Raw genomic sequence first — 27,852 nt, forward strand, 5'->3', positions numbered from 1 at the left:
TTTTGTTAATTATATAATTCCACATATGTTAATTCATAGTTTTGATGCCTTCAGAGTGAATCTACAATTTTCATAGTCATGAAAATAAAGAAAACGCTTTGAGAAGGTGTGTCCAAACTTTTGGTCTGTACTGTGTGTATGTATGTGTATGTGTGTGTATATATATATATATATATATATATATATATATATATATATATATATATATATATATATATATATATATATATATATGTATATATATATATGTATATATATAATATATTTATTAATATTATACACACACACCATGACTTATCTCGGCTAAGATAAAGCCTAGATCCTCAGGCTACATTCACACTATGGGCGCGTAGCCAGGATCAATCCTGGGGGGGGCAGAATCTCATACTGTTCCGCAGAATTTCATACTGCACACCTCAGCTGCTGCAGAACCTCATACTTCACACCCCTACACTTGAAAATAAAGCCTGCACCTTAAGAAGATGTGGTGATGAATGCAGTCTATTTATTCCAGTTGATGTTACTGAAGACGAGCAATGCCTGTCCTGGGCGTCCTTTTGGGCAGCTATGAGGTGTACCTGACTGGTGCTAAAAAAAAAAAGGAGTGTTAGTCTGTGTGCTATCCGGCTTTCATTCTTTTTGGTACAGATATGATATGGATAGACAGATATGGATAAATGGATATATAGAGCAGATTTCTAATCTGCTTTTGCTATTGAAAACATTATGAGCTCAAAAACCTTTCAGGTGATGCGGTTTTTTAAAAAGCTGATCTGCTTTTGCAACTGAAAAACATATACTCAAAAATCGCAGGAAAAACGCTGTGTGTGAATGTAGCCTTAGATCAGGAATAGAACAGTCATTTATAGGACAGTTCATAACTTTCTCAAATTCCTATGAAAAAATATTCATCATATTCTGCATTGAACTACTGTACCCAATTTATTATATATTTTAGGAGTCGGTCCATTTTATACCCACTCCACCAAAATGAGCACCGACTCTCCGACTCCACAGCCTTCCCCCCGCGACCAGTGACCTTTACTTCTCAGTTCATCCAGTTGAGTTTTCCAGACCGGATGTAGCAAAGCCAGAAATGCAACAGAGGGCTAGATGACCCACATAGAGATGAGCTTACCGGGTCAGGGCAGGTAAAAATATATTAGAAAACTGATAGTTAAAAAGAGGCTATATTGAAAGGGGCTTAAATTGGTAGTGAAAACCCTATTTATTTGTACTGCATTTCTTTATACAGAGTTGGCGTGCTTTCACATTGCATTGTGTCCGTGTCAGGGCATGCATCCGAAATCTCCCTCAAAATAGGGTCCGGTCGTATGCGCTGATGGGCCCATAGACTTTAATGATGCAGAAACGGTGAACGTGCGCTTTGCCATGTATTATTTTTGAGATGGTCCACCTACTGGTGGCGGACACTCCAAAGTATTATGCTGCATCTGGGTTTCCGCCTCTTGTAGGCGTACACTCCTGACAATGGTGCACGTCAGATCGCACGTTCGCTCTGTTGTCACCATTGCAGTCTGGCCCCGCCAAAGCATTTGCCTGGACCTAGTTTTGCTGGGGATTTTGAACTTATGCACCCACGGGGACACAACGCAATGTGAATGCACCCTTATAGTTTGGTCTGGGATAGACGCTTTAAAAGAAAGTGTACATGGCAAGTTATTTAATATTTTGGGTTTATTTTTGTTTGTGTTTTTCTTAGGTCAACATCTTCCAGAGCTGTTCTTCATCCATGTGCTGTCGAAACTGTGAATTACAATGTTAAGTTAATTGGCTCTTCGCTACCAGTTAAAGTCATGGAGGCTTTGACTAGTGCTCAAGGTAATTGATTGCATAGTTAAAGGGATATTCCCATCTTCACAATCCTATTCCGATTTGTAGTAGGTGTAATATTAATATTCGCAAATACCTTCGATTAGAAATGTAGTATAGTTCTCCTGATTCGCTATGTCGCCTACCTCATACAGGGCATTGCAGTAAGTAGTTTAGGTATCCATGGTTATGACCACTCATATAGTAACAGTTGTTAGTGGTCGTAACCATCGATGCCTAAACTACTGCAATGCCCTACATGAGGTAACAAATCTGAAGAACTATAATACATTTATATTTAAAGGTGTTTGCTAATATTATTACACCTACTACACGTTGGGATATGATTTTAGAGATAGGAATATCCCTTTTATGTCTCTTGTTTAGTTCTACTGATCAGTACTTGCTTTCATTTTGAATAGAAAGGGTAGATTTTCATGAAGTTTCTCAGCAAACAGCTGTGGCTCAATACTGTATTAGACTAAGTTCACACGTAGCGGAGTTACCGCGAGAATTCCGGAATTCCATTCCACGGGAAAATCGCATTTTAAATTCCTGCGATTTTCCCGTGGAAAAACCAGCGATTTGCAAGCGTAATTTAGCTTGCAGAATGCTAACGTTTTCCAAGCGATCTGGAGCATCGCTTGGAGAACTGATTGACAGGTTGGTCACACTCGTCAAACATAGTGTTTGACACGTGTGACCAACTTTTTACTACTGATGCTGCCTATGCAGCATCAGTAGTAAAAGATAGGATGTAAAAAATAATTAAAAAGAAAAATTGTTATTCTCACCTTCCGGCGTCCCGCGCAGCCTTCCCGCCTCTCCACGTTCCCGGCATCTTCCGGTCCCAGTAATCTTTTGCTCGAGTGATCGCGAGACGTCGCACTCCCGCCAGGGCTGTGGAGTCGGTAAGCCAAACCTGCGACTCCGACTCCTCAATTTCCCTTACACCGACTCCAGCTCCGACTCCACGACTCCCGACTCCCACATATATTGCTTATATTTAAGTGAAAAATTTATTGTAGTACAATGTGAACATAAGACATTTAATCATTTCAATGATCCAATAATCAAGATATTTAGATAGAACATAATACAGTTGTGGCCAAAAGTATTGACACCCCTGCAATTCTGTCAGATAATACTCAGTTTCTTCCTGAAAATGATTGCAAACACAAATTCTTTGGTATTATTATCTTCATTTAATTTGTCTTAAATGAAAAAACACAAAAAGAATTGTCCTAAAGCCAAATTGGATATAATTCCACACCAAACATAAAAGAGGGTGGACAAAAGTATTGGCACTGTTCGAAAAATCATGTGATGCTTCTCTAATTTGTGTAATTAACAGCACCTGTAACTTACATGTGGCACCTAACAGGTGTTGGCAATAACTAAATCACACTTGCAGCCAGTTGACATGGATTAAAGTTGACTCAACCTCTGTCCTGTGTCCTTGTGTGTACCACATTGAGCATGAAGAAAAGAAAGAAGACCAAAGAACTGTCTGAGGACTTGAGAAACCAAATTGTGAGGAAGCATGAGCAATCTCAAGGCTAGAAGTCCATCTCCAAAGACCTGAATGTTCCTGTGTCTACCGTGCGCAGTGTCATCAAGAAGTTTAAAGCCCATGGCACTGTGGCTAACCTCCCTAGATGTGGACGGAAAAGAAAAATTGACAAGAGATTTCAACGCACGATTGTGCGGATGTTGGATAAAGAACCTCGACTAACATCCAAACAAGTTCAAGCAGCTCTGCAGTCCGAGGGTACAACAGTGTCAACCCGTACTATCCGTCGGCGTCTGAATGAAATGGGACTGTATGGTAGGAGACCCAGGGAGACCCCACTTCTTACCCCGAGACATAAAAAAGCCAGGCTGGAGTTTGCCAAAACTTACCTGAAAAAGCCTAAAACGTTTTGGAAGAATGTTCTCTGGTCAGATGAGACAAAAGTAGAGCTTTTTGGGCAAAGGCATCAACATAGTTTACAGGAGAAAAAAAGAGGCATTCAAAGAAAAGAACACGGTCCCTACAGTCAAACATGGCGGAGGTTCCCTGATGTTTTGGGGTTGCTTTGCTGCCTCTGGCACTGGACTGCTTGACTGTGTGCATGGCATTATGAAGTCTGAATACTACCAACAAATTTTTCAGCATATATAGGGCCCAGTGTGAGAAAGCTGGGTCTCCCTCAGAGGTTATGGGTCTTCCAGCAGGACAGTGACCCAAAACACACTTCAAAAAGCACTAGAAAATGGTTTGAGAGAAAGCACTGGAGACTTCTAAGGTGGCCAGCAATGAGTCCCCAGACCTGAATCCCATAGAACACCTGTGGAGAGATCTAAAAATGGCAGTTTGGAGAAGGCACCCTTCAAATATCAGGGACCTGGAGCAGTTTGCCAAAGAAGAATGGTCTAAAATTCCAGCAGAGCATTGTAAGAAACTCATTGGTTACCGGAAGCGGTTGGTCGCAGTTATTTTGGCTAAAGGTTGTGCAACCAAGTATTAGGGTGCCAATACTTTTGTCTGGCCCATTTTTGGAGTTTTGTGTGAAATGATCAATGTTTTGCTTTTTGCTTCATTCTCTTTTGTGTTTTTTCATTTAAGACAAATTAAATTAAGATAATAATACCAAAGAATTTGTGTTTGCAATCATTTTCAGGAAGAAACTGAGTATTATCTGACAGAATTGCAGGGTTGTCAATACTTTTGACCACAACTGTATCTATTTATTGGAATACAACTTTAGAACACAAACTGTAATAAATTGTAAATATGTAATACTGTATAATGTCGATTACATACTGTACATACAGTACAGACCAAAATTTGGACACACCTTCTCATTCAGAGTTTTCTTTATTTTCATGACTATGAAAATTGTAGATTCACTCTGAAGGCATCAAAACAATGAATTAACACATGTGGAATTATATAATTAAAGTGTGAAACAACTGAAAATGTCTTATATTCTAGATTCTTTATAGTAGCCACCTTTTGCTTTGATTACTGCTTTGCACACTCTTGGCATTCTCTTGAGCTTCAAGTGGTAGTCACCAGAAATGGTCTTCCAACAGTCTTGAAGGAGTTCCCAGAGATGCTTAGCACTTGTTGGCCCTTTTGCCTTCACTCTGCGGTCCAGCTCACCCCAAACCATCTCGATTGGGTTCAGGTCTGGTGACTGTGGAGGCCAGGTCATCTGGCGTAGCACCCCATCACTCTCCTTCTTGGTCAAATAGCCCTTACACAGCCTGGAGGACATTTTTCCACCTATGCGCGCGACTCAGGGATGGCGGTGAGGCATCGCATGTTAACCGCCCGGTTCAGCTGGCCATGCGCCGCTCTGATTACCCACAACTGGGACGCCGCATATATAATATGGATAGATGTTGTTAGACAGACACCTCCCCTTGAGATAGCCGTGGCGAAACGCGCGTCGGGGTCGAGCGGGCCGTCCCCCATCCTATACAGCAATACTATGGGTGAGTGACTATGGCAGCCGGGTATTGGGTACGATTTTGGTACTAACCGACAAACTGTTTTATGCAGGGCTGTGGAGTCGGTAAGCCAAACCTGCGACTCCGACTCCGACTCCTCAATTTCCCTGACTCCGACTCCAACTCCGACTCCACGACTCCGACTCCGACTCCCACACATATTGCTTATATTTAAGTGAAAAATTTATTGTAGTACAATGTGAACCTCAGACATTTAATCACTTTTATGATCCAATAATCAAGATATTTATATAGAACAGAATATATATTGGTGTACTACCCAGTTTTCATTCTTTTTGGTACAGATACGATATGGATAGACAGATATGGATAAATGGATAGAGCAGATTTCTAATCTGCTTTTGCTATTGAAAACATTATCTATGAGCTCAAAAACCTTTCAGGTGATGCAGTTTTTTAAAAAGCTGATCTGCTTTTGCAGCTGAAAAACGTATCCTCAAAAAACACAGGAAAAACGCTGTGTGTGAATGTAGCCTTAGATCAGGAATATAACAGCCATTTATAGGACATTTCATAACTTTCCCAAACTCCTATGAAAAAATATTCAGCACATCCTGCATTGAATTACTGTACCCAATTTATTATATATTTTAGGAGTCGGTCCATTTTATACCGACTCCGACTCCACCAAAATGAGCTCCGACTCCGACTCCACGACTCCGACTCCACAGCCCTGGTTTTATGGAAGTATATGCTGCTGTCGTTTAAGATATTTTTTCACCGTATGTTATACTTGTTGGGGCTAGTTATTGCCAGTCATTGACTGTTGTGTTTATTATCTAAACAATTTTTATGCGTTATGACCTTAATTATATACGGTATGTGGTCTCTATGGCCCATTGTCACTCTGATTTTATGTAGGGGTGATTACCTTCTCTGTCGTCAGGATTGTCCTTTTTCCTTTTTTTCACCTCAAATGTAATTATGAATGTTTGATATTCTTTTTAATGTGATTTAATATTGTTCTTACTTTTTTCACATTTTTCTGCTGTGGTTTATGGTTACTCAATTCTTTCCTTCTATTTGTATATGATTGTGAGTACTCCACGATTGATGGTTAGTCCTTACAATTTGGTGGGGGAACAATTATGGTATTTTTAACTGGTCCCTGGCCACTTTTGACTATTATGTTAGTTTTGAACTTTTTTTCAATATGTGTGTGTGATATATATATATATATATATATATATATATATATATATATATATATATATATATATATATATACACATATATATATATATACACACACACACACACACACACACACACACACACACACACACACACACACACACTATGACTTATCTCGGCAAAAATAAAGCCTAGATCCTCAGGCTACATTCACACCATGGGCGTAGCCAGGATCAAACCTGGGGGGGGCAGAACCTCATACTGTTCCGCAGAATTTCATACTGCACACCTCAGCTGCTGCAGAACCTCATACTGCACACCCCTACACTTGAAAATAAATCCTGCACCTTAAGAAGATGTGGTGGTGAATGCAGTCTATTTATTCCAACTATCAATTGATGTTGATGTGTTACTGAAGACAAGCAATGCCTGTCCTGGGCGTCCTTTTGGGCAGCTGTGAGGTGTACCTGACTGGTGCTAAAAAAAAGAGTGTTAGTCTGTGTGCTGTCTGGCTTTCATTCTTTTTTGTACAGATATAATATGGACAGACAGATATGGATAAATGGATATATAGATAGAGAACATTTCTAATCTGCTTTTGCTATTGAAAACATTACCTATGAGCTCAAAAACCTTTCAGGTGATGCGGTTTTTTAAAAAGCTGATCTGCTTTTGCAACTGAAAAACATATCCTCAAAAAACGCAGGAAAAACGCTGTGTGTGAATGTAGCCTTAGATCAGGAATAGAACGGCCATTTACAGGACATTTCATAACTTTCCCAAATTCCTATGAAAAAATATTCAGCACATTCTGCATTGAACTACTGTACCCAATTTATTATATATTTTAGGAGTCGGTCCATTTTATACCGACTCCACCAAAATGAGCTCCGACTCCATAGACCTGGCTCCCGCGAGACCGCGACTACATCGCGGTCATTCTCGCAAAGGATTACTGGGACCGGAAGAGCCGGGAGCGTGGAGAGAGGCAGGAAGGCTGCGCGGGACGCCGGAAGGTGAGAATAACAATATTTTTTATTTTAATTTTTTTTTTTTTTACTAGGATATGGTACCCACAGCCCGGAGGACAGTCTTCTCTCCTCCGGACCGTGGGTACCATCCGCAAATGTTTTGCTTTTCGCATGGTGGGCACAGCCACATGCGGAAAGTAAGCAGAACAGTGCATTCCTATGTGAGCGGAATCGCCGCGATTCTGCTAAATTAATGAGCATGCTGTGTTTTTTACCGCGAAGCGTTTCCGCCGCAGAAAAAAATGCAGCATTAGCACAGCATTGCGGAATCCCATAGGATTGCATGGGAAGCTTATTTTTTGCGGCAAAATCGCGTTTAAAACCGCCGCGAAAACGCAAAAAAAACGCAACGTGTGAACGCAGCCTTATTCATACTGCAGCAGCTGAAGGGTGTCTCCTTGAAGCGGTTCTTTGGCAATAGAAAAAATAAATAGCTTTATACTATTTAAAGGGGTTATCCCACAAACAAAGTAGTTAATAGATCAATGGCTAAATGTTCTAAAGGACAGAAATGTCCAAGATGGATGGGAGATATTACCAAATGTAATTCTCATTGCCGGTAACAATCCCGAAAAGGAAAAATTGGAAGCATTTAAAGAGACTAGGATGGATGAACACAGAACCCAAGAACTTGTTAAAGGAAAAAAATGTATATTAAATTGAAAGCGGGGGGGCAGATCTAAAGAAAAATATAATGCTGTCTGCAGGATATGCCGGGCAAGCGTTAGAAGAGTTAAATCCAGCAATGAAGGGAGACCGATGGCAATAAAGGATTTGGGGTATTTCAAAAGAAAACAAAGTCAAAGATGCTATAGGATTCTTACAGGATGAGAAGGGTGTAGTGGTCAAAAAATGAATTTGAGAAGGCAGAATTTTTTTAAATTTCTAATTGGTGTCTGTGTTCTCTAAGAAAGCAATTGTAATATCAACTGATCTTCACGGTGCTATCGAAGGAATAAAATCCACACATCTATAATCAGAGAGCTGGTCAGGGAATAGTTAGCTAATTTAACTGAATTTAAATCTGGTCCAGATGAATTACAGCCTAGGGTACTAAGGGTACTGAATGAGATGGCAAAGGAAAATGCAGAACCACTAGCCAGAATCTCTGAAAAATCCTGTAAGACAGGAAAAGTCCCAGAGGATTGGAGAAGGGCAAATGTTGTCCCTATCTTCAAAAAAGGAAAGAAGATGGAGCCAGGAAATTACATGCCAGTGAGCCTTCTATACCAGGAAAGATATATGAACAAATTATTAAACAGCAAGTATGTAAGTACTTGGATAAGAATACAGTAATTAACCAGAGCCAGCATGTGTTTGTAGCAAACAAGGCATGCCAGACTAATCTAATTTCCTTCTATGATGGAATCACTGACTGGGTGGATCAGGGAAATGCATTAAATATAGAATATCTCGACTTCAGCAAAGCATTTCATAAAGTATCTTATACTATCCTTATTGAAAAAATGGCCAAATATGGGATTGTCAAGGCTATGGTTAGATGGATTCTTAAGTGGCTGAGTGATCATACTCCAATTGCTTTCTGTGAAATAGGATAAGAGATTTTTAAGGGTCCCATACAGAATACACAGTGTACCAGAAATATAATATATAGCCACCTTCACCTGGGGTCCTTAGAGAAGCAACTCTAGCCCACTTAAGGAGCAGTCTATATTTAGAGATGCTACTAGTCAGTTTATCAATACCTGCATTTGAATTTTCCTGCTTAAATATATATATTTTATATTTTTCCCACCAGCGAACGATTCTTTAATGGTGAAGGTTCATGAACTTGGATGGGCCTGGTTAGTGTGCAATGATCGGATTTTAATCTGGAAAATTAGTCAATCTTCATCTGCAAAGGTAAGACCTGGTTACAGCTTTGTCTTTTGCCTGATTGCCTTAGTAGAGTTGTAATATCATATTTTTTTTTTTTTTTTTTTTTTTTTTTTTTTTTTGAGCCTAGTAACCATGGAGTCAGTGGGGCCATTGATTATGCCATAGATTTCACCAATTGGAGCGCATGAGTGACATCTGACTATACTTGTAGTGCTGAGTATTATCTAAGGGTACCGTTACACCTAGCGATGCACCAGCGATCCCGACCAGCGATATGACGCAGTCAGGATCGCTAGGTGGTCGCTAGTGAGCTGCCACACAGGCAGATCTCACCAGCGACATCGCTTGGGACGGGGATCGCTACTTACCTGTCAGACGCGGCGATCCTGCGTCCTCCCGCCCGGTTCCATGCGTCGCTCGTCGGCGCCACAGGAAGTGACCGACGAGAAATGATCCAGGACCTTCTCGCGCGATCAGCGATAACCAGCGGGGGAGCCGGTCTGAGGTAAGTATCACATGCAGCGATATCGCTAGCAATATCGCTGCAACGTCACAAAATCGGTGACTTTACAGCGATATTGCTAGCGATATCGCAGTGTGTAACGGGGGCTTAAGGATTGTGTGTTCAAGTTCCTGGTGTGCCTAGTAAATATTGTAAAAAAAAAAAAAAACAAAGTCTAACAGTTTTTTGGGGAGTTGATAAGAATTGGTTAATTGTGTACTCCAAAAATGGTTCCACCAACAAATGCAACTCCTCTTGCTAAAACAGTCCGTCATACGTGGCTGAAAAGGAAAATGAGAGGGTATGGGCTCCCAACATGGCACCTTTGGATTCTCTTTTCCTAGCCCATAGTTATGTAATTTATTACGTGCTGTTTTTTTTTTTTTTTTTTTCATATTTAAAATGTCTGATGCACGGGGGATAAAAAAAATAAATAAAGCTTTTAATAAAATTTGAGGCCCAATGTAGCACAGTGATGCCTGCTAAATATGCTATATACAAAATAAGGTTGCACTCTATCATGCTAAAGCATGTCAATGTAGAATATATGAAATTTGAATAGCAATACAGCTATGGAATATTAGGAAAAAAGACGCTTAGCATATAACCTGGCCAAATTATATCTGCCCATCAACAAACGTCAAGGTGGCCTCAAAGTCTGGTGGGTGCCTACACTGTGTGAATACCTCTCTAAGGCTGATGCCTGAATTCCTGCTAAATATGCCGCGGTTTAATGCCAATACACTGAAACAATTTTTTTTTTTTTTTTTTTTTTTTACAGTCTATGTCATGTAAGGAACTACAGCTCCCACCGAGTGATTTTCCTTGGTCTGCAGATCTAGTAGACATATCAGCCGATGAAGATGCAACAACTATACAAGTAGGTAATGTTAAATGCATTACCACCAAAACATGTTATTCCCTAAACCTTTCTAAATGTGTGAATTCTGGGGGCATTATAATATCACTTGCTCTCTTCCCTGGTTTCCAATTCTGCTCCTGTCCTGTTCTGACTTTCTTAACTGAAATTTTGACTCATCCCATTTACACAGAGGTGTTAGACCGGGAATTGCTTTTAAGGCCCCGTCTCACTAAGCAATCTCGGTAGCGAGATCGCTGCTGAGTCACAAGTTTTGTGACGTAACAGCGATCTCACCAGCGAGATTGCTGTGTGTGACAGCGATCAGCGAGCGGCCCCCCTGCTGGTATCGCTGATCGCTGCAAGAAACCTCTGGACATTTCTTTGGTCGCTGGTCTCCCGCTGGCCAGCACGCATCGCTGTGTGTGACAGCGGGAGACCAGCGATCAGGTGTAAAAAATAATAAAAAAAATATAGTTATTCTCACCTTCCGACGTCCTGTTCAGCCGTCCTGCCTCTCTCCACGCTCCGGTCCCAGTAAGCCTTTGCACGAATGACCGCGAGACTTTGTTATCCCGCGAGACCGTGACATCTCACGGTCATTCATGCAAAGGATCACTGGGACTGGAGCGTGGAGAGAGGCCGGAAGACTGCGCGGGACATCAGATGGTGAGAATAACAATATTTTTTATTTTGATTCTATTTTTTACAGGATGGCCAGCGATGCCGGGCGCTCGGCATCGCTGTGCTGATCGCTGGTGAAGCTGTCTGTGTGACAGCTCACCAGCGATCACATAGCGACTTACTAGCGATCCTGACACCTTGATATCGGTGTCGGGATCGCTGGTAAGCCGCTTAGTGAGACGGGGCCTTTACAATGAGTCTGTGGATCCTCATTGTAATGCACACTGTTGCTCGTTGGTTAGCACTACTGCTTTGCAGCTTGATTGAAATCCCACCAAGGACAGCATCTGCAAGGCATTTGTATGTTCTCCACCTGTTTGTGTGGGTTTCCCCAGGGTACTCCGGTTTCCTTCTACACTCACTGATAGTGAATTTAGATTGTGAGCCCAAATGGAAACAGATTTATTATGTATGTAAAGTGGGATGTGATGGCATTATATAAGTAATGCATAATAATTACTAAAGCTCCCTAGACTTGCATTGATTTTCCGGGCCTCTCACACAACCCCAGTGTGATTTTGAGGATTTGGAATTTCAGTCACTTGAGACAAGATTATTAGAGCAGGGCTGGAAGCAAGGGAAGACTGCGATTGGTGAGTATTTTACTGCTCCCATGCTGGACATACATTAAGAAAGGTTTACGATATATTCTCTATTGACTTTCTGGTATGTATGCATAAAACACATTTTTCGTGTGTGTGTGTGTGTGTGTGTGTGTGTGTGTAATGGTCTCTACATCATTTGCAACGCCTGAACATGTATCTGAATACAGGGGGTAGATGTTTGGTCATAGCATCCAGAGAAGCCACCTGCTTCTGCCTTTAAAAGTTGAAAGCGTTTTCCAGGCACATAGAGTATTAAAATATTGAAAACGCTTTCCAAATGGAAGAAACGTTATAATTCCCTTTGCTGTTTATCACCTTCCCGCAAAAGGTTATTGTAGTCACATCCTGAAAAAGAGATCCTCACATGTGCAGGGTGCTCATGAGGACGATCCCGCCACATGTGGCAAATACCAGCTATATTGCATAGCAGAGTTCCAGTTGCAATATTGGTATCAATTAAAATGTCAACTAACCATGAGAAAAACGAGCCTTGCTCAGCCCCATCAACAGAAAAATAAGAATGTTACAGGTGTCGGAAAATGGCGACACAAAGCAGAAACCTTTTTTGCAAACTTCTGAAACTTTTTTTCATTATTTAAATGGGAAAAATTGATTAATGTCTGATTACGGAGATACCAATAAGTCCATGCTGTAAAAACATCCCCCAAAAAACAATGGCTGAATTGGACATTTTAACTTTTCATAATTTCATCAGACTTAGAATCTTTCTCCGAGTTTCAGTCCATATATGGTAAAATGAATGGGGCCATTTAAACCTATAATGCTAAGTTCACATTAAGTGTTTTTGCTTAGCTTTTTTTATTCTAATTTTCAGCTGTGTTTTACAGTACCAGCAAAGCCTGAGATTTCAGAAATCTCATGCACACTTTTTTTTTTTCAGTATTTTGTGCTTTACATGTTGTTTTTTTTTTTGTTTTTTTTTTTTTTTTTGGGCAAAGAGCACTTCACTTATTTTAGCGTTTTTTTTGGGGATTAGTACAGTTTAATTAAATTAGTGATGCATACAAAGTAATCTTTGGCCAACCAGGTTGTGAGATTGAACTATGCCTGTGGCTGAGCGAGGTGTGAGATTGGATTGCCATTGAGTTACTCAGGTATTGTTCAAAGTGTGAAAGTTAAACTGTCCTACAAACTCAATGCACTGCCAGTGTCTTAAGTAAATTATTCCAGACCAATTCACCTCCCTCAGCTGTTAATTTTGTATTTTTTCAAGATCATATGTCTTGTATCCTGAAAAATGCACCAAAACATGTTTTTTATGCTACTTCTTTCCTGCCAAAAGTGCAGGTCTTGCTGCAGTGAAAAAAAAAAAAAAGCCTAGTATGAATTTAGGATTTGTTCTTTGCTTGAAGAGTTAGGTTGACATGTTTCACTGGTTTACCGCGATAGAGGAGGGCCAAAAGATGGCAGCGTTGGATTTTACGTACCCCTGCACTGATGAGAAGCACCTCTTCATATTAAATGGTGCATATATATATAATTCACTAGCTGAAGAGCCCGGCGCAGCCCGGCCATAGTAACGAACTACGGTTTTATAACAAATTATAATATATATATATATATATATATATATATATATATATATATATATATATATATATATATATATATATATATATAATCTGAGTGTAGAGCCCCGCCCATTCCACATAGTAACATTTACTATAATATCCCACATCATCCCGTCAGCCAGAGCTACCGGACTACTACCACTAATAACCCACATCATCCCGTCAGCCAGAGCTACTGGACTACTACCCTTAATTTCTCTATTGCTTCATTGGGGGACACAGAGACTATGGGTGTATGCTGCTGCCCCTAGAAGGCTGACACTATGCACAAAAAAAGTTAGCTCCTCCTCTGCAGTGTACACCCCACCGACCGGCAGGAAACGCCTCAGTTTAGCTTAGTGTCAGTAGGAGGTGGACACTGGTCTTTCATTAGACCCATATCTACCTCGATGTGCGTCGTTCCTTTTCAGGTTTCCGGAGAGATACAGTGTGAGCGGCACCAAGGCAGCGCCGCAGGTTCTTATACGCTGCCCGCGCCTCCCAACGGTAGCCGCATTTCATCTAGGCCCCGGCTGCGGTGCGGGCCTTGTTAACCCCCCCCGCCTGTATTTATCGGGGCTTCATCTTCGAGCACGGTTCTGGCGGCGTCTTTGTGGGTGGCCGCGGCAGCATTGCGGGGCTTCCGTGCCGCCCCATACTGACAGGCAGCCGCTTTCTCAAATTTAGTCCCCGGCCTCCTTTTGGGCCTTTGCGTTCATCGTGGCCTCGCCCCCCGTTCACTCACATAGGCCGGCTGCGCTCCCGCCCGTTCCTAGGCCCTCCTACCGCCTCTCTTGACCTGTGGCTGGGTAGGGGGGGGCGGTTTCCCTTGGTTCAGGCGGCTAGCTCCGCCTTTCTTTTTGTCTCTCCTGAACCGCGCTTTTTCCTTCACCTCAGGCTGCCGCCATCTTTGCAGCCTGTCAGCCGGAGACAAAAAATGGATGTGAGTTACCCCCTGCTGGGGCCCTGCAATTTTCACGAGCCTGGTACATCGCCTTGGGGACACCGGACCGTGAGTAGTTCTGCAACAGCAGACTGACACCCTCCTCTGCCTTTCTGTCCCCCAACCTTCCGGCATTTCTTCAGGGTCCTTCTTTTCTTCCTTCATTATGCCTAACTCTAAGGCTGAGCATGGCCGTCCGCTGGCCCCCACGGGCTCGCTAGTTCAGTTCTTCACATGCTCCTCTTGCAATCGCAAACTTCCCTCAGGTCAGCCTACTCCCCTCTGCCTGGACTGCAGCAACCCCATTTAGCATGACCCCGTCCAGGAGCCATCTATTGCGCCACGTGAAAGCGAACCCCCCATTCCTGGTTGGGCTTCGTCTCTTTCACAATCTGTGGCAGACTTCACCAGGGTGTCTCAGTCCCTAGTAGCCATCCTTGATAAGTTGCCCCTGGACACTTCTGCAGGGTCCAGCAGGTCACATGAAGCTCCATCTGAGCCAGCCAGCAGAAGCCGCAAAAGGCCCAGACAGGATCTCCGGCCGGGATCCTCTCCTAGCCTCACATCCCCACATAGTCCTTCCCAGCAGTCGCCCTTCCGTGCCTCCTCACCCGAGTCAGGTGAAGCGTTCTCGTATGTGTCATCCGAAGATATCTTAGAGCTGGATTCAGACCAGGACGCGGACATGAAGGTTACGGTACAGAACCTCATTGCTGCGATTAACCACACCTTCGAAATCTCAGACTCCCCTGCGAAATCCTCAGAACAGGAGGTTTCGTTCAGACGGGCAGAAACACCTTCCAGGGTCTTCGCCTCCCACTCTGAGTTTGGCAAGATCCTTACCAGGGAAAGAGAAAATCCGACCAGGCGCTTTCAAAGAGGGAAGCCTCGGCGTGCTGTACCCATTTGCCAAAGAGCTCACCGACAACTGGTCTGCTTCCCCCTTGGTAGACGCACCCGTGTCCAGACTTTCTAACAACACGGTCCTCCTGATTTCAGGTGTGACGTCACTAAAGGATTCTAATGATAGAATTATAGAATCTTTAGCAATCTTAAGCCCAGCCTTCGCTTCATCTTGGGTAGCGAAGGCCATAGCCACTTGGGCAGAGGATCTCCGCAAGGGCATCCTAGATAAGGCCCAACCAGAGCAATTGGCCGAACTGGCCAACCAGATCTCCCATGCAGGGGATTATCTGCTCTCTGCCTCCTTGGATGCCGCGTCTTGCGCAGTTCAGGCGTCAAGCAATTTGGTGGCAATCCGACGTACAATTTGGCTCAAAGCTTGGCAGGCGAATCTGTCTTCAAAAAAGTCCCTTACCAATCTGCCTTTTCAGGGAGTGTGTCTCTTCGGATCCCAGCTGGACCAGATTATTAAGGATGCCACTGGAGGCACGAGTTCCCTCCTAACTCAGTCCAAGCCTCGCAGACCTCCGCTAAGACGTCAGTTTCGGCCCTTTCGGACTTTCCGCTGCTTCAATACGGCAAACAACTTCTCTAACCAACAGAGAGCGCAGGCACGCCAGGATAGAAAAAAGGTGTCTTTCAGACCCACTCCCTCCTGGCGATCTCACTCCTCCCAGGGCAGATCCTCCAGGTCCAGATCTGGATGGTCCACATCAGCATGACTATCAACGAACTCCCGAGGGTCCTTCCCATTTGGGAGGTCGACTCCTTTTCTTCAGAGACGTCTGGCTTGCCTCAGTAGAGGACGCTTGGGTCAGGGAAGTTGTATCATCAGGATACAAGATAGAGTTCGTTTCTCGTCCCGGGATCGTTTCTTCGAGTCCCGACCTCCAAAAGATCCTGCCTTAGTTCTGGGGTTCTTTGCGTCCGTCGCCTCTCTCCTCCGTTCCGGAGTGATTGTGCCCGTTCCCAAATCAGAACGTTTCACAGGGTTTTATTCAAACCTGTTTGTGGTGCCGAAAAAAGGCGGTACAGTTCGCCCCATCTTGGACCTCAAGTTACTCAACAAGAGAGTCCTACTACGTCCTTTCCGAATGGAGCCTCTTCGGTCGGTAATCGATTCCATGGAGACGCAGGAGTTCATGTGTTCAATAGACATTCAAGATGCCTATCTACATGTTCCCATATTCTCCGGGCATCAGAAATTCCTGCTTTTCGTGATTCGCCAGGAATATTACCAGTTCGTTGCACTGCCGTTCGGTCTCGCCACCGCACCCAGAGTATTTACAAAGATCATGGCGGCGTTGATGGCCTTGTTAAGAATTAGAGGTCTTGTTCTTTTTCCGTACCTCGACGACATTCTGATCAAAGCTCCATCCTTTCTTCAAGCTCGCCAAAGTCTTACCATCGTCCTCGACACCCTGTCCAATTTCGGGTGGCTCATCAACAAAAAGAAGTCCTGCCTTATTCCGACACAACGTCTTGTGTTTCTGGGTCTATTGTTCGACACTCGTCGATTGAGGGTTTTTCTCCCACAAGAGAAGATTGGCTCCCTGCAGCGGGATGTACGATCGCTGCAGATCATACGACTTCCATCTATCCTGACAACCATGAAAGTCCTGGGAAAGATGGTGGCGGTGACAGAGGCAGTTCCCTTTGACCAATTTTACTTCAGACTTCTCCAACACGCCATCCTGTCTCGGTGGAAGAGGTCTGTTCTATCCCTGGATCGCCCATTTCGTCTTTCATACCGGGTCAAGCAGTCCCTCAATTGGTGGCTGATGTCTCCTCTCATCTCCCTAGGATGGTCATTCCTTCCCATTCCTTCCGATTCACTGGCAGATTGTGATAACGGATGCCAACCTCCTCGGCTGGGGGGCAGTGTTCCGCAATCACACTGTTCAGGGTCGATGGTCGACTCAGGAGTCAGCCCTGCCAATCAACGTCCTCGAGATACGAGCGATTTATCTGTCTCGTTCACTGGGAGAGTCTTCTCAGGGGCCTGCCTATCAGGATTCAGACTGACAATGCCACAGCGGTGGCATATGTCAACCGCCAGGGGGGGACACGGAGTGTCTCAGCCCTGGCAGAAGTGTCCAAGATTCTTCATTGGGCAGAGGTTTCAGTCCCGGCAATATCTGCGGTGCACATTCCTGACGTGGACAACTGGGCCGCCGATTTTCTCAGCCGCAAGGGTCGCGCGGCGGGAGAGTGGTCCCTACATCCGGAGGTATTTCTTCAGCTTTGCTGTCGTTGGGGAACCCCGGACGTAGATCCGCTAGCTTCTCGCCTCAACAGGAAAGTCCCACAGTTTGTATCCAGGGCTCGAGATCCTCTCGCAGTGGGCGCCGACGCTCTGGCCATTCCTTGGTCGCAGTTCGAGCTCCCCTACCTGTTCTCTCCCCTGCCTCTTCTTCCCAGGCTGTTGAAGAAAATCAAGGCGGAAGGAATTCCAGTCATCCTCATCGCCCCGAATTTGCCCAGAAGGTCTTGGTTCGCAGACATCGTCATCTTTCTCGCGGACGCCCCCTAGAAGCTTCCTGACAGGACAGATTTGCCACCCCAATTCTCGGCTGCTTAATTTAACGGCGTGGCTGTTGAGACCGAGGTTTTGAAACGATCAGGCTTTTTGGATCGAGTTTTTCATACCATGATCCGGGCCAGAAAGCCATCGTCTTCCAAAATGTATTACCGTACTTGGAAAGCCTATTTCACTTGGTGCGAGGCCAACGACATTCTGCCCATGCGTTTTTCGCTCCCTTCTGTCCTGGCGTTTCTTCATGCAGGGCTTGATGCAGGCCTTGCCCTCAGCTCTTTAAAAGGTCAGGTTTCGGCACTGTCCATTTTATTTCAGAAGATGTTGGCCTCCCGTCCTCAGGTCAAAACCTCCTCCGTACCGAGCGCCCGTAGATCCTTGGGATCTTAATCTGGTTCTCGAGGCTCTGCAAGGTCCTACCTTTGAACCTCTCAGGGAAGTTTCCCTTTCTCTCCTTTCATGGAAAGTAGCCTTCCTAGTAGCCATCACCTCCATCCGGCGCTTGTCGGAATTGGCGGCTCTCTTGCCGCTCTCCTTTCTTTGTACTCCACCAGGACAAGGTAGTTCTGCGGCCTCCTCCCTCTTTCCTTCATAAAGTGGTGTCCACTTTCCACCTGAATGAGGATATTGTTCTCCCGTCCTTTTGTCCGGGTCCAACTCACCCTTGGGAGCACTCTTTGAACAAGCTGGACTTGGTCAGGGCGATGAAGGTCTATATAGCTAGGACGACTCCTTTGCGGAAGACACTCTCTCTTCATCATTCCAGATGGGGCGCGGAAAGATCAGCCGGCCTCCAAAGCTATTATTGCTCGCTGGATCAGATCGGCAGCGCCACAGAGCTTCCGCGCTGCAGCTTTGCAAAGCTGCAACCTGGTCATCGGTTCACACGTTTGTGAAATTCTACAAAGTCCACACCTACGCTTCGGCGGATGCCAGCCTAGGTAGAAAGATCCTGCAGGCAGCGGTGGTGAGTCCGCTGGCCTGATGGAAGTTTGTTCTCCCTCCCCAGGGACTGCTTTGGAACGTCCCATGGTCTGTGTCCCCCAATGAAGCGATAGAGAAAACAGGATTTTTTGGGTTGCCTACCGTAAAATCTGTTACTCGGAGCCTTCATTGGGGGGACACAGCACCCTCCCATGTTCTACAACTCCTGTTCTTATGTTTGTTGGTTATTTACAGTTGAGTTGTCCTGTTTTTCAATCTATTCTTTTACTTCTCCTACTGCTTTCTCACTAACTGAGGAGTTTCCTGCCGGTCGGTGGGGTGTACACTGCGGAGGAGCTAACCTTTTTTTGTGCATAGTGTCAGCCTCCTAATGGCAGCAGCGTACACCCATGGTCTCTGTGTCCCCCAATGAAGGCTCCAAGAAACTGATTTTACGATAAGCAACCCAAAAATCCTGTTACCCACATCATCCTGTCAGCCAGAGCCACTGGACTACTACTCCTAATATCCCACATCATCCTATCAGCCAGGAGTCATAACCAGAGCGCTGAGTGGAACGGTCCTAATTTCCATACTGGGGATCCCTTTAAGAGAGGCCTGGCATCAGAACCAGAGTGCTGAGTGGATTTACCCTAACTTCTATACCGGAGATCCCTTTAAGAGAGGCCTGGGATCAGAACCAGAGCGCTGAGTGAATTTGCCCTGACTTGCATACCAATGATCCCTTTAATAGAACCCTGGGGTCAGAATCAGAGCGCCGAGGGATTTGCCTTAACTTCCATACAGGAGATCCCTTTAAGAGAGCCTGGGGTCAGTACCAGAGCATTTGAAAGCAATTGCCCTGACTTCCATACCGGGGATCCCTTTTAAGAGAGGCCTGGGGTCAGTACTAAAACACAGCATGGATTTGCCCTGACTTCCATACCGGAGATCACTTTGAGAAGGGCCTTGGGTCAGTACCAAAGCGCAGAGTGGATTTGCCCTAAGTTCCATACCAATGATCCCTTTAAGAGACCCTGGGGTCAGAACCACAGAGCTGAGTGGAACTGTCCTAACTTCCATACCGGGGATCCCTTTAAGAGAGGCCTGGGATCAAAACCAAAGCGCTGGATGGATTTGCTCTGACTTCCATACCAATGATCCCTTTAAGAGGGAAGATGTGCCTATGGGATGGAGGATGTGTGATGGGTATATGGGCACAGGAGGGGGGGATTCATTTGTCATGTGCTCTCTTCTCCTTTCAGGGGGGCAGACAATGGCTGGGAGCTTATGTTCCCAGGGATGCTATATTTCTCCCACCATGTCAGTGTCTGCTGAGGTGTTGTCAAGTGAGAAAACTGTTGGTCATAGCAACCAATCACAGCTCGGTTTCTTTTAACCAGCTCTGGTGAAATTAGATGCTTAGTGATTGTTTGCAAGGAAAACTGTTGCTCATAGCAACCAATCACTGCTCAGCTTCTTTTGAACAGCTCTGGTGAAATGAAAGATGCTTTGTGATTGGTTGGTGATACGCACACACATTCATTTTTATATATAGAGATTATGGTAAGGCAGTGCTCACTGAATGTGTTGAGACACACACACTTAGCAGCGGTATTAAGGCATACTAGAACGGATTTTCCACTTAAATCAGTCCATGCGGTTTATTATGCAATCATAAACCACTGTAGGCCATGTTATACATCTCAGAACTACCATACAGTCCACTCTCAATTGCGGTTATGTCTGCACAGATCATCAACTAACCCTCAACAGTGCATACAGTCTCCCATGCTCTGGGTTACCTGCTTGGCAGCATTGCAGGCATCAAATGGGTCCTGACCTCCAGGGAAGCTGCCTTACTGGGATCACCGACCCGTACTATGACTTCCTTTACAAGCTCAAACGCCGACAGTTCCAGACCCTCAGAAGACTGTAGATTCCCCCAACACAGATAGCCGTCATGGACTCTGCAGGCACATGCCTCCTCCATGTGCCTTCCAGCAAAACCTGTACACTTTCAGGACCATCCAACACTGAGCCCATTTGACCAAACCACAGTCTCATTATATGGTATGAGACTCACCCATTGATGGGAGGTGTGTGGTTAGCCAGACCCGCCCTGCACTCCGACTAACCCTGCAAGCCCAGCCCCTTATACACTAAGCAAGGCTCGTGGAACTACAAGTCCCAGAGAAACATTCCAGGCCTACAGCACAGAGGACCTCCTCCTCTGCGACACATACCGGTCATTCACAACAACGCCGGTCACTGTCTCACAATACATATACATACACTATTCCTCCCCATTTCCCTGGGAGGGGAGAGGGGGACAGATATAGGGCAGTTTCAGGAGTTCAGCAAGGTATGTGGCCTCATCATCTTCATCAGAAGTAATCTATGGATCTAGGCTAGCTAGAGCGCCTTAGCATTAGGGACAGGAAAGGAGCCCCTGGCCTCGGGTAATCTGACATAGTGTATGTCAGTGGAAAGGTAAAAAAATGTTAATAGGTGAGGTAAAAGCAATCAATTCCCTTGTTCTTAGAGACGGAGGTCGGGCACTGGTCTGCCTGAGAATCTGGAACTTATTTTTAATAAAAGGGCGCACTACCATTGTGATGTGTAATCGCTGCTCTCCTTATCTCACTGCAGAGCTGTGTGTGATTATACCTGACACATTCGCAGGTTTCTCTCAGTGCTTCACCTCCAGCTCACAGGTAGACAGGGTTGTAATACAGCAGAGCTGCAGCAAATGTGTTTGTAAGAACACAAAAGTTCAGTTCTGCGTTAGTAACATGTTTCACACTGGTAACGTGCCCTTTCATATAAAATAAGCTCAAGAAAAAAACGTGGATTTCGCTGGAACACAGACATCGTTTCGTAGATATCAAGGTATCATTGTATTCATCTAACTATGACCTACATGTCCATATAGACCATTTAGGATAATTAACCCTACTGACACATTCACTTTAAAGAGTTAAACTTGCTAATTTACTCTGTCGCCTCATTGGGGGACACAGAACCATGGGTGTTATGCTGCTAATTTTTCCAGAGCTTAGTTGAGATCTTTAGGCTTTGTGAACACAGTGCGTTTTTGCTGCATTTTTTCCTCATGGAAGTGGGCCAAAAACGCTAGGGAATCCTTATGTCAGCTTATTCAATGAGAACACGTGGGAGTAAAGTGGCACCATGTTTTTAAACTGCAAACATTAGTTTTGGATGACGGTCCATAAAAAGCTTATAGGATATATCTGGGTGGCACACAGCTCAGAGTATGGCATGTATTCAGAAAGTAGGAATAGAAATGCAACACTCGCCCATATACTTAACGAGGGTTAAAGCAGGACAGACGCAGTGCAGGCTCTCTACAGAGCAGGTAGTCTTTAGCAACTTGTGACTTTAGCCAAAGGGAATCCTGCTGGGCATTCCAGAGTTCTAGATTACATTTTAATAAGTGACTTCATTATATGGCTCATCGCTCTCCTACAGTACACTAAGCTAACCAATACCAGCATCTTAATGTTGACTTCAGAGGTTCTCGGGATGGCACATATTAGGTGATGTGATAGGAATGTTGAGGGGGGGGGGGAAACTCTCTCCAGCAACATCTCCTTCTTGAGACCATATATTTGTCCCTGGAGTACCGGCTGAGGGTGGAAGTGTGTGAGCTTTGGGACAGATGCTGCTTTGCCTCTTGGGCAATGTAGTCTAGGGGCACGGGGAGAAGGGAAGCAAAACGTGAAACATAAAGGCAATGAGTGGATTTGGGGATTCATTAAGGGGCAGCCAAATCATAATTTATTTATTTTTTTTTTTTTTCATTGTGGCTGTAAAAACACCATTGGGCCCGGGTCACACTTGTGAGTGAGATGCAAGAAACGCACGCAAGTCTCTCATCAATACCCGGCGGGACCAGAGTGTGCGGCTGCTTGTATTTCTATGCATCCGCACACTCCGGTCCTGAGTGCTGGTGGCAGCGCCGGGTATTAATGCGACAGACTCGTGCGCGTTTCTTGCATCACACTCGCAAGTGTGACCCAGCCTTAAAGTGATTGTCCGGGCTTGAGCTGCAAGTTTGCAGTCACTGATTGAACACTTGTGACTCCTTACAGCACAGGATTCTCTGTCGTAAGGAGCAGGCAAGCACGTGGCTGCAAGCATGCAATACAATTAAATTGTTGAGGCCAGATATGCCTAGTTGGAATGTGGCCGGAAGTCTGAAAATCACAATCCACTGCTGGCACCAGAGAATCCTGACTGCGCACTGTGAGTAATCACAAGTCTACAGTCACGTAAGATGACTGGAGACTTGCACCCCAAGCCTGTACAACCTATTTTAAATGCAATGCACTACAGTAAAGAAGTGTTTCAGAGAATTATATCTAGAACCTGCCATTGCTTGATTCATGTCTGCTTAAAAGGTCTTACTGTGGTGTGTGTGGCTTTTTATTTTTTTTATATTCTAGCACGCTAGTGCTCAGCCCCATCGGTAAGTAATATTAACTGGCCTGAGTGCCTTCTGTGGGACCTAGAGTAATTGGGTCCCAATAATGGCATTCAGATCAAAGACTACATACACCAATGTTATGGGACCATCATTTCTGAAATTTAGCAGCATGGGAGTGCATATGTCTCATAGCATCCTGTCCAAGTCAGTCAGTGGGATCTGATCCAATCCCATCTGATGAGATCACCTGAATCAGAGGCTGTTATTAACTTGCACAATATTAAATATTCAGTGTGACACACATTTCATGGTTATGTGCTGAGTAATAAAACTCAACAAAATTATCTCTTGGTAGAAACCATTTTGTCTGCTCTTGGCCTCATCTGCTAAGGCATTTCTGTACTTGGTTGAACTCTTTCAAGCTTCTGATGCCAATGTTCATTCCACAAATTGCAATTCTGCAAAGAGAAGAAGAAATACTTTTCTTATTGATTCCATAGGTGCTATCCAAAATGACATAGAGTTAAAAGGGAATTCATAAAAGGCTGTATAAAAATGTAGACTTGACTATTTAACTATCACCACATTTGTGAACTGGCCAGCAGCTGTTCGGTCAGACTAGAATTTATTCCAGAAACTGGTGCAAACTATACCATAAATCTACTCCAGCTCACTGCTGATGTAGATTTTAGATTCTAGTGCGCCCTGAAAGTTAACGTAATTACGATGCGCACATGTATAAGGACCAAAGTCTGTTTAGCGTGTATGGGATCGATTGACAAAGTCCACCGATCCATCGATCAGTAAATTTCCGTCTGCATTTGCAGCGTTTTATTTTCTGCAGCATGTCAATTTTTTTCATTTCTGCAGCGTTTTTGACTCATTGACCTCAGTTGAGTCAGTCAAATCTTCAGTAAAAAGGTTTGTGTCTTTGCTGCGTATTTACTGATTATTTGCTGCAGATTTGCTGCCAAAACCACTGCGAATTGTCAAAGGAAATGTCAGAAGGTGTAAGCGTGTGTGTGTGTGTGTGTGCGCGCATCGTCGTCTTATGGGACTACTACTCCCATCTGGCTATGTGTGCTCACACACACATTCTCCTCCCACACATATTAACCATATATCTTCACCATTTCTCGGGTGGCTGAGAGCTGATGTTTTAAGCCTGGCGGGGGTGCCAATATCCATTGGCCCCTTCCCAGGCTTTTAATATCAGCCTGCAGCTGTCTTCTTAGCCTTTGCTGGTTCGATTTTATAGATGGACCCATATCAATTTTTATTTCTGGGGTTTCCCTGTAAACTAGCCAGTGAAGGCTAAGCAAACACCTGTGAGCTGATATTAATAGCCTGGGAACCTTTATGGCTATTGGCTCCTTCCCAGAATATTAACATCAGCCATCGGCTTTCCCTCTGCTGGTTATGAAAATTACGCGGGAGCCCACACAAGTATTTTGAAATTTTCTTTTGAAAAATAGAGATTGCGTTTCACACTAATTTCTGACAGTTGCTGTTTTGTTACAGCATATGTAGGTTAATTATGTTAATGTGTGTGTAAACATTATCTTTGAACATGTTATGTAGTGACATTATGGTCTTTAATGGAGAATGAAAAATATATGTAATGACATTATAGTCTTCAATGGAGAAAGAAAAATAAGAGGTGGAACAAGGAAATGACATCACAATTTTTTTTTAAAATAATATATCTTTTATTTAGCTCTCTGCATTTACAAAAACGCATACAAAAACACACAAAGCGAATATTTTCCACTGCGTTTTTCTGCCAAGAGATGCAGAAACCTTGTAGAAATTTCTGCAACCAAATACGCAACATGCGCACATATCCTAAAGCAGCGTTTCGCAAACGCCAATCCTCCCGTCCCCAACATGTCATGTTTTCAGGATTTCCTTAGTATTTCACAGGTGATGGAAGTATCATCAAGGCATCAGGAATTCTCTCATGTGTAACACTATGAAAATCCTGAAAACATGACCTGTTGGGGTCCGTGAGGACTGGAGTTTGGGAACCACTGGTAAAGGATACATGTATAACATGCTGTGCAGTAGATCATGTAGTTTAAAATGTCTAAAGACACAAGGTCCTGTTCATCAAGACCGGCATTGTTCATGCCCGTCTTGATAAGTAGATGTGCTGGAGTCAGACATTCCTGATTCGTGAAGAGGGGTTCACATCTTCATAAATCTGGAGCACTGGACAATTGGTGTGCACCTCTATGTGCATATCCCCACAAATCCTACTCCAGTTGCTGCTGGAGTAAGATTTGTTGCAAATAGTAAATGCCGCCATTTGTCATGAATTTGACGAGCATGGATTGTCTCCCCAACTGCATCCACTTTGTCTGAACATGGTGAAAATAGTGTCAGAACACCAAAAGTCATATCTTTTTAGCACTGCCTCAATTTCCACCAAAATTGTGACTTTTCCAAACTTTCTATGCAAGAATACTGGTGTAAAAACTTTCAAAGTTACTTACCCCTTTAAAAATGTTTAAAATGTTTGGGGTTTTTTTGATCATGTTAAAATTTAATGTTTTTGCATAGTCACTTGCAGTAATGGCGGCTACATGTGAAGGATCAATCCGTTATTGGCCAAGTCTCGCACATGAAGAATTTTACACAGAAGCTTTTGTTGATTTAGGAGATAATGTCTGTTCATTTTTAACTGCTGTAAAGGTAAGATACTGTTTAAGAAATAATGAAAACAAATATATAAAATAAAATCTTGAAATAATATCCCAAAGCTACACATCGCATAAGAAAAGAAAAACACTAATTGTGATTAACATTGCAAACGCTTTTGCCCCTTGCAGATGTTGTACGTACTGGATCATACACTATCTTCTGATAGTGTATGGCTCGGGTTAAGAAGCTGATTATGCACCATGCTTGGCAGATGCTGGCTGTGTTACACAGTGTGAACTTTCCGGTAACATCAGTGATTTGAGATGTTCTCCAATCACTGCTAGCCCCTTAAATGGCACTATCCAGCTCTAACCCTGGCATACTTAAGGTGTATTTCCCCGGGAGAGTGTCATTTCAGGCTCCAATCAGGTGCCGATGGGTTGCCATGGCAAGCGGGGCCTTAAAGGGAATCAGTCAGCAGGTTTTTGCTATGTAATCTGAGGATGACATGATGTAGGGCATAAAATACAGAATTCAATGATGTCACATGTCATGCTGTGTGCATGTATAAATAGAGTCTGGTGTGGACAGGCTTAGTCTCAGCTCTGCTGCAAACTACAACTGAAAATGGAGTCAGCACCTGCACTCAGTAAAACTAAGTGATACATTGTTGGATTCAGGGTGTCTTAGGCTATCATGCTGCTCTCAGATGAGGTAGCAAAAACCTGCTGACACATTCCCTTTAAGGCCACTATGGCTGCCATGTTATTATTCCTGTGAAGCCTAGCCACAACTGCAGTTTTATGTTGTAGACTGCAGTACAAATGATCATACGATTGTGTATTCAAGTAAATTGGGGCTTTTGAAAAGTATGCAAAATTTTGTGTATGTGTGTGTGTGTGTGTGTGTGTGTATATGTATATGTATATATATATATATATATATATATATATATATATATTATAGCCCTTACAGGAACGGACAAATATACCTACCTGGGCCTAGAGAGTCACCGGTCAGGGAGCTTCAAACAAGCCATAGAGACCCTGAAAGACAAGGCCTGCAAAACCTTCTACGCCATCCGAAGGAAACCCTACCATCTGAAGCCTCCAGTGAGGGTCTTTTTAAAAATCTTCGACTCGATCATCTCCCCAATCCTCCTGTATGGCAGCAAAGTCTGGGGTCCTCACACCTACCCAGACTGTTCAAGGTGGGATTCCAGCCCAACAGAAATATTCCACCTGGAATTCTCCAAGTCCATTGGAGCATCTCCAACAGTGCTTGCCGGGCTGGGCAGATTACCTCTACACCTAACGGTTCTAAAGAGGGCACTGTCATTCTGGGCAATCCAAGCTCCCATCACCATAAAGCCTATAACTAAAGAAGGAAAAAAGCACTACTGGAATTATGCACACCACAGAAAAATATATATAGAAAATATAAATCGCAACAATTTTATTGGCACACAATTACAATTAAAACACTTAAAAACACAGAACTGTGTCCACAGAGAGAAACTGATTCAATAATAACTCCCATGCATGAGTAGGCAGTAAATGACCCCAAAATAACCCCTCCCCTAGCGGCTCATGAGGCTAAAGCAATACATATAAATGTAACCTGTCCAATAGGACCTGGAAAGCTTGATAGAATAATAATCCCAAAGGGAGAATAATCCCAAGGGGAGAAAAAGGAAAAATACACCAGTCTAATAACCGGTGGACAATATGAACTCAAAAGGAAAGCTCAAACAATGAAGACACCTTCCAAAAAAAGGCCCAGTGTCAGCATATTACCAGGAGAGAGTCAGGAACCCACAAGTGAGGCTTCGTCAGGGGAAGTGAAACATATTGTGGCCAATCGACCTTAAATACAA

The 27,852-nt window shown here is 43.8% G+C and overlaps 1 protein-coding gene across 2 annotated transcripts in view; it reads left to right on the forward strand.

Annotated features, from left to right (window-relative positions):
* The window catches only part of NUP133 (nucleoporin 133), a 229,424-nt gene that overhangs the window by 26,219 nt on the left and 175,353 nt on the right, over positions 1–27,852 (forward strand). For both annotated transcript variants that reach the window (XM_073560207.1, XM_073560208.1), the window contains exons 2-5: positions 1,724–1,842; positions 9,277–9,380; positions 10,640–10,738; positions 25,896–26,027. In XM_073560207.1, the coding sequence (XP_073416308.1) occupies positions 1,724–1,842; positions 9,277–9,380; positions 10,640–10,738; positions 25,896–26,027 (454 nt within the window). The remainder of the gene's footprint in view (positions 1–1,723; positions 1,843–9,276; positions 9,381–10,639; positions 10,739–25,895; positions 26,028–27,852) is intronic.

This window comes from Dendrobates tinctorius, unplaced genomic scaffold, assembly GCF_039654945.1.
Source record: "Dendrobates tinctorius isolate UK_male_01 unplaced genomic scaffold, ASM3965494v1 ptg000293l, whole genome shotgun sequence".
NCBI classification, from domain to species: Eukaryota; Metazoa; Chordata; class Amphibia; order Anura; family Dendrobatidae; genus Dendrobates; species Dendrobates tinctorius.